Raw genomic sequence first — 7,810 nt, forward strand, 5'->3', positions numbered from 1 at the left:
CCCTACACCCTCTGCCCACCTCGCTGGCCTCTGTCCAGGTCTGGTCCCATCTTCTCCCCTGCCCATCTTCAGCTTCCTCCTTGCCCCACCCTGATGGATGCCAAAGAGCCCTAACCCCACCAAGAACCTTTACCCCATCCCATCCCTTGCACTTCCCTAACTTCTGAGGCTGGCTTTCAAGGCCTTCCCAGGTCTAGACTTCCCCCGACCCCCACCTCATCACCCGTCCTTTGCCCGGCCTCCCTCCCGGACACCTCAGCCACAGCCTGTCCTACTGCACCTGTCCGAGCACCTCGGTCTGTAGCGGCCTGAGAGGAGCCTGCCCCATAGGCCTGCCATAAGTGATCTGCTTTCATTAACGCTGGGGATTCCTTCCTGCTCCCAAGACCTTTTTCTCTCTCGAGGCCCCTTAAGCCCAGTTATTTTTCCTCCAGTTACAATGACTCCTCTGAACCGCCGCCCCCTGCACTGGTTTCAGGTCACAGTCACTCAACAGCACTGGTTACAGATGTGAGCCAAAAGGACCACCTGGATTCAAATCCCGGCTGAGGCCTCTGCCCAGCTATGAGACCTTGGATGAGTCTGTCCGTTTTCTTGGGATAATATTGAGATGGCCTCACAGGCCTGCTGGGATCACAATACATGTAGTGCCTGCCATGGCTGGGCAGCCAAATGTCTGCTGTCACTGTTGTCAATAACTGGACCACCTCCGACTGTACCAAGAACTCAACGCCCTTGCGATGTTGTCCGCCTGTAATATTTCCTTCCTCTTCTACTAGCAGATGTTTACCTTTTCGAGGATTACCTTCTCTACAAGTCTCTGACCCCTGATCTACCATGAAGTTTGTTTCCTGCTCCGGGCTCCTACTGTCCCTACACCTCCCCACTGCCGCCGAGGACCCTGGGGCTGAGGAGTGCCTGCCCTGCCTCAGGCACCGCAGAGGCCTGACTCTTTGGGCCCCAGCACACGGAGGGTGGCCTTAGGACATGCAGGCTGAATAAATCAACAAGACACTCAGAGAACAAGGCCATCTGTACTTGGGTGGTGTTCCTCCAATCCCTCTGCGTGGCTCTTGGGGCACAGCCCCTGTCTGACTCATGCCTGGGTCCCCAGTTATCACCCATCTGCAGCTGAATACCCATCTTTCAGCTGGAAGTGAGATGAAAGCAGCCCAGAGAAGTCAAGTACCTTCTTCCACCAGGCAGAGCCAAATGCAGGGAGCCGGGAGTCCAGGGAAGGCGAGGGTAGGGGCAGGTGGTGGAGAACAAGCAGAGGACCTGAAGAGGTATGTGAAGGTGCCCAGCAGAGACCTGGCACATGTTCAGGGCTCAGGAAAGGTTACCTGATGTTGCTAGGCACCAGGGTGACGCGGAGCAGAGTCTTGGAGAACCCCACTTTGCAACGCAGTGGGGTGACTTGGGACACATTGGTGTCTCAAGAGCTTCAGTGTCCCCTCAGGCAGAGAAAAGTGACACCTGGTGGGGCCGTTCTGAGGAGTCAGTAGGGAAGAGGCCAGGGTGGATGCTGGCACCCAGTGGGTGCCAAAGTGGCTTGTCAGGGGGTGGTCCCCTTCTCCCCAGAGGTGCCCACACTTGTTTTGCAACCAAATTTTTTTATTGTTGCTCTTTAACTGTCACATGAAGGCTGTGTCCAACTGCAACAGCCCGCTCGCTTCAGAAGCCCCCAGGGCCGCCTGGCACAACTGCAGTGTGTCTGCAAGGGCCAGCGGCTGGGATGTTTCGATGATGGCAATGGTCTCCCCGAGCTCGGTGCACATGATAGTCTGCTGAGGCTCAGGGGGTGGGGGCGGGGCAGGAGGGGGCGACCGGGGAGGCTGCAGTGTCAGGGTCCGTGCCTGGGCGTGGACCCGCTGATGCAGTCGCAGGCCTGCCATGGCGCGGAACCAGCGGCCACAAGTCCCACAATAGTAGGGGCTCTTGTTGTAGAGTCCAGTGATGGGAAGGCGAGGCGCGCGGGCAAACGCCACCGGCCGCAGGTGCAGTCTCCGGTGCTGCTGCAGGTTGGAGCTCTGTGTGAAGCGCTTGCCACAATCCAGGCACTGGTAGGGACGCACACCTGTGTGTGTCAGCTGGTGGCGACTGAGGTTGGCCAGAGAAGCGAAAGTCTTGCCACAGGCATGGCACTGGAAGGGCCTCTCGCCTGTGTGCGTCCGGAGATGGTTGCGCACGTGGACCAGCTTCTTAAAGCCCTTGCCACAGACGCCGCAACGGTGCCGCCGTTCAGGGGGCCCGTGGACGGCGCGCCGGTGCCGGGAGAGCCGGGAGGCTGAGGCAAAGGACTTGGGGCACTGCGGGCAGGGCAGCTGGGCGGGTGGGGTGGGAGGGGCCGGGGGGGGAGGTGTGGGCTCGGCTGGAGCCAGGGAGGCCACCGCAGATGCTACCATGGGTGGTGCTGCGGAGGGGGGTGCCCCACTCTTGCCGGCGTGCGTGCGCCGATGGTACAGAAACTTGGTCATGTTGCTGAATGTTTTGCCACAGCGGCAGCGATGCAATGGGTTGGCAGTATGGGCCCGCCGATGGGCCACCAAAGTGAGCTCCGTGCCGAAGCCGCGGCCGCAGTCCACGCAGAGGTAGCGGGCTTCACCGCGGTGCAGCCGCAGGTGCTGCTCCAAGGAGGCTGCTTTCTTGAAGACCTTGGAGCAGGTCGTACACTCGTGGGTACCACCCACGTGCGCCCGCCCATGAGCCAGAAGCCGGTTTGCAGAGCTGAAGCTGCGCTGGCACTGGCTGCAGTAGAAGGGGTGAGCTGCTGAGGCTGGGCCGTGGGATGCCCGCCGATGTCGCCGGCGTGTCCCTGCTGAGGTACAGTGTGGAGGACCATCCCCACTGCCCTGGGCCTGGCCAGCTGCAGACTTGTCACCTCCCTTTGCATCGTCACCAACCTCGGCTGCTGCCTCCTCTTCCTCTGTCTCTTCATTGTCATCTTCATCCTCTTCCTCCTCCTCCTCTAGCCCATTGTGCTCTTCTTTCTCTAGAGAGTCAAAGTGGGTGCCTTGATGCTCCAAGAACTCCTCGGGGGTGGTACAGAGGGTAGAACACTCGGGGCACTCGTAGGGCTCCATCTTGACTTCGGGTGGAGCAGGGGGTGGAGGTGGTGGTGTGACGGGAGGCAGAGGGGGTGGCACCAGAGGTTTAGCTGCTGCAGTAGAAAGGTGCTGGGCCTTGCGGTGAGCCACCCACAGCTCAGGTGAGGGAAACAGCTCCTGGCAGTCTCCACACTGGTACTGGATCTGGCTTGCAGACTCCCGCAGGTGGGCGTCTTGGTGAGCAAGGAGCTCCCTGGGGGAGAGGATGAGCTGGCTGCACTCGCAGCACTGGAAAGGCCCTTCCTCAATGCCTGGCAGCAGCTCTGGCTCCAGGCCAGTGTCCTGGGTGGTCAGTGCCTCCTCCTCTGTGACAGTGGGCACGTGCTGCTCCTGGTGTGAGAGGACGTCTTCCAGTGTGTTGTAGAGGTTGCCACATTCAGAGCACATGAACTGGAAGAAGAGGGAGGAGGCAAGGGCCTCCCCAGGTGTCATCTCAGTCAGCTCCGTTGACATCTCCATCTTCTCCCCTAATATCGGTGCTGACATCTCCACTACCCTTGGCGACATTTGTGTAGGCATCTCAGCTACCTCAGCCACTTCAGCCACCACCTCTGCCATTGTGCGGAAGGCAGCGCCTGGAGAAAAGAGGGGGGCTAATGAGACACCAGGAACTCAAGGGGAGGGGGGGATGTTTCAGGAGTTCCTTCATTTTTATGGTATGGTATGTCATCACTCACCAGTCTCTACCAACTAGCAGGTCTGGATTCAATGTTTAAACCTCAGTCTTCAGTAGGCCCATGACTCTGTAGCTGAACTGCATCCCATGGCGGCCAGCCATCTGCAAGAGAGAGACAGCCCTCCTCAGTCTGGCCTCTGATGCTACCCTCCTTACCCAGAGGGCCAGTCACACCCTTTCCAAGAACATAATGTGTCTTTGGGGGCCTCCTGGCCTTTGCCTGTGCATTTCCTCTCTGTGCAGCATCTTTCTTCCATCTATGTGTACACACAGGGATACAGCAAAGTTTAAGAGCACAGGTTCTGGAACCACACTGCCCTTGGCTTGAATCTGAGCTCCTCCCCTTACTTTGTCTCTCTGAGATGGTCTTCTCACCTGTGAAATGGGCTAAAAGTAGTAATGACCACAAAGTCCCTGGTACTTGATCAAGGTTAGATAGAATCATTACTTGTAATTCTCCAGAAATGTTTTTCTATTCTAAATCTTTGATGCTGCTATTCTTTCTGGCAAGAAAGTTTTCTCTTTTCGTCTAACAAACTCCCACCCGGCATTTCCTTTTGTGAAGTCTCTTTAAATAACATATCTATATCCACAAGGTGGTGGCCACTCCCTCCTCCTTGGGGTTCTTCTTTTTTTTTTTTGGCTGCATCTCTCAACATGTGGGATCTGCCCTGACCAGGGGTTGAACCTGTGCCCCCTGCACTTATAACCACTGGACCACCAGGGAAGTCCCTCCTCGGGTTTCTTAATAGTATTCTGTGCCACCTCCATCATAGCAAATATCATGGACTTGAGATAAACTCATCAAGCTGAGAAGGCTGGCAAGGCAGATGTGATTCATTGTAGGGGCTGCTGTCATCAACAAAACCACTGATGAAGTGCAGGGATTTTAACTTCTGAACTTCCCTCTATGTGCCCCCTATCTCCCTCTATTGGTGTGGGCTCAACCCAACCCAGGACCCTTCACACAATGGGGGTTCGGAGTCCTTCTGACCACCCCCATGCAGGCCTCAGTAGTAATTTGTTAGTGCCAGAGTTCAGCTTACAACTCTGCACACAAAAGTTTCTGCACCTTTCAGCACGTGGGATCTGCCCCCGACCAGGGGTTGAACCTGTACACCCTGCACTAGAAGCACGGAGTTATAACCTGTATTGCCAGGGAAGTCGCTCCTTGGGGGTTTTTATGGTATCCTGTGCCACCTCCGGCATCACAAGTATCATAAACTTGGGACAGAGTTAAAAATGTGAAGCTCCCAGAGGTCTCATCACAATAGGGCTCTGAGTATATCTGCTGAATGAATAATGCTCCTTCCAGGAAGCGAGGCCCAAGAGTTTAAGGGTCTCTGCACACATTCCACTTTTCCCACCAGCCCAGCCCTCCTATTAAGCTGTGAATTCCAACAATAACAAGGCCCATCACTGAGCCCTGCTATCAGCTGATGTCCAATAAATCCTCCATGAGTAAATGATTCATTAAAAGCCCAAGAGCTAACTTTTTGACTCCCCTAATTTTTGAGTTGCCCGGGGCCCTGGCACACAAAAGCCATTCAACAACGGATCTTCTTGGAAACCAGGGGCCTGAGAGTTCAACTTTTCATTGTTTACAGCTCTGCTGCCAAAAGAGAATTCCCCTTTAGCGAGGCCCAGAGCCTGGTGCAAGGCTTTTACACAGGAGGCACCCAGTAAATGTGTAGAACATGGCCTAAAAGACCTGAAGTGTGGACTTCCCTAGTCAACATTCCCCATTTCCCAATCTTGGATTGTGAACTACTGAGGAGAAAGATGGGCTGAGGTAGGAGATCAACAAAAGTCCTTCAGGAAAGAGCCCACCAGGGGCCTGGAAGTTCAACTTTCCTGAGACACAATCCTTTTCTCTGACCAAACTTATCAACTCCGCAGCCTGAGAGAGCCCTGCAAACAGTGGGGGGCCTGCACGCCATAGGAGCTCAGTCAACGCTACAGGGCACCGAGGAAGGAGCGCTCTTTCCACTCCGCGCCGCTCCCGCCCTAGCGCAGGCCCCAAAGCTCCTCGACCCTCGGTGTCCCCTTCGTTCTCCCTCCGCCCTCTCCGTATGCCCAGCGTTCTCTTCCCCGGCCCGCCCCGGGGCGCCCTCACCCGTCTCTCTCACCTCCTGCAGCCCCCGCCGCTCTTGACACAGACCCTCAGCTCCAGGCGTGCGGGACCCCTCACTATTCACACCTCCCATTGGGCGGCTCCCTTACCCGTGGCAGCCAATCAGAGACGAAAACGGAGGGCACGCGCCCTTGCGCCTGCGCGTGGACGCTCAGGCGGGGCTCAGCGAGTTTCTCCACGCACGCAACTGTGCTCTGTGGGCGGGGCTCCGGGCTCGGAGAAGCGCCTGCGCAGTTCTCCCGGGTAGCTCTACTGCCAAGTCTGAAAGTTGAGTGGAGAGAAGTGGGCATCACTGGAAAGCAAGTGACCATGGAGTGGACTGGGTGGCAAGAGACCTTGACAGAAGTGTAATTTTATAGCTGAAGAGACCGAGCATGTCTGAGAGCACAACTTTGAAGTCAAACACACTTGGGGTATTTCCCCTCTGTGGGCCTCACTTTTACTCCTGAATAAAATGGGCTTGAATCACAACTACCTCAAAGGCTATTGAGGGGGTTGGATGAAATCAATCAGGTAGAAGCACTCAACACAGGGCCTGATACAACGTGGATGCTCACTATAAACCATCTAACCTGGACATAGTCCTTCCCAGTTTGTAAAATTGCTTTCCCTTCCCTCCCACTCTTCGGTCAATTTAATGATATTCACTTATTGGACGCCTACTGTGTGTCTGGCCCAGGACTGGGTTTCAAGAGGTGACAATTGCCATAAAAGAGGGGATTCCCTGGTGACTCGGAGGGTAAAGAGTCTGCCTGCAATGCGGGAGACCTGAGTTCGATCCCTGGGTTGGTAAGATCCCCTGGATAAGAAAATGGCAATCCACTCCAGTGTTCTTGCCTGGAAAATCCCATTGACAGAGGAGCCTGGCAGGTTACAGTCCATAGGGTGGCAAAGAGCCATAAGAGAGAAGGGAAGGAACTCTTCCGAGGTCACAGCTATAGTCAGTGCCAGGCAGGACCCAGGAGTCCCAAGGGGATGGGAACCAGTCCCGGAACCTGTCCCAAGACACTTGAGGGCCCTCACCTTGAGTCACCCAAGTGGGGAGGGGGCAGGATGGCCACAACGCCCAGGGCTCTGCCGCAGGGTTGGGGGGGGTGGGGGTGGTAGTGCTTAGACATGCAGTCTTGACACCAACTCTCTTGATAGAGACCTGCTTTTGCCAGACTGAAATTGGTAGGTGCAGATTAGAGAGGAGGGTATTGAGAGTTCCCTGTGACCTTGGAGGTCAGAGATTTTAAAGGATTATGGGGGCAGGGCGTTAGAGTTCCTGGAGGGGATTTTGACTGTAATGGGGGAGTCATGACGGACACCATCCGGAGGTGCACAATCAAGAAATAAGGGCCTATTGCAATCAAGAAGGAGGTATTGGTTCCTAAAATGAGATGGGGAGTCCTGGTCTTGATTGAGGAAGGAATTTATAGATGGGGAATTTCTGTTCGATGAGGTGGGATTCCAGTCAGGATCACGAGATGGCACAGATGGGGTATAGGTTGCCAGTAGAAGTAAGGGGCAGTCTAATGGAGGGAAGTCCAAGTCCTGATCATAAGGGGTCTTGGCACTACCCAGAGCCAGGACGGTCGTGATTATGATCCTTTGCCACGGGCAGGTGAAAGCAGTGGTAACGTGGGCTTCTAGGTCGTGATTAGGAGCGGTTGTAGTCCATGACATGAGTAGTATCAGCAGGTCGTCATGTGGGGCAACAAGGACACTGGGGCTCGAGTCATAGACCGAAGCGACCCTGCAAAAGGATACCACCAGCTCCAGCCCGGATGCGGCGCCACTCTCGCTCTGCGCAGGCGCAGCACAGGCCTGCCAGACACTATAGTTGGGGGCGGGCCCAGGGGAGGGGCTTGGAAGCTCACTCTGCGCTTGCGCCCAAGGGGCGTGGCGGTC

The 7,810-nt window shown here is 55.8% G+C and overlaps 1 protein-coding gene across 1 annotated transcript; it reads right to left on the bottom strand.

The window, feature by feature from the left end:
- Positions 1–1,018: 1,018 nt before the first annotated feature.
- Positions 1,019–5,999, bottom strand: ZNF526 (zinc finger protein 526). Its single transcript, XM_061139422.1, has 3 exons — positions 5,913–5,999; positions 3,785–3,885; positions 1,019–3,682 (listed from the first exon to the last, which is right to left on the bottom strand). The coding sequence occupies exon 3, from the start codon at positions 3,663–3,665 to the stop codon at positions 1,635–1,637; it is 2,031 nt and encodes a 676-aa protein (XP_060995405.1). The 5' UTR covers positions 3,666–3,682; positions 3,785–3,885; positions 5,913–5,999; the 3' UTR covers positions 1,019–1,634.
- Between the last annotated feature and the right edge of the window lie 1,811 nt (positions 6,000–7,810).

This window comes from Dama dama, chromosome 4 (genome assembly GCF_033118175.1).
Source record: "Dama dama isolate Ldn47 chromosome 4, ASM3311817v1, whole genome shotgun sequence".
Taxonomy (NCBI): Eukaryota; Metazoa; Chordata; class Mammalia; order Artiodactyla; family Cervidae; genus Dama; species Dama dama.

Excerpts from the sequence above, each read along its gene's own strand:
- ZNF526 (XM_061139422.1), bottom strand. The coding sequence starts at position 3,665 with ATGGCAGAGGTGGTGGCTGAAGTGGCTGAGGTAGCTGAGATGCCTACA.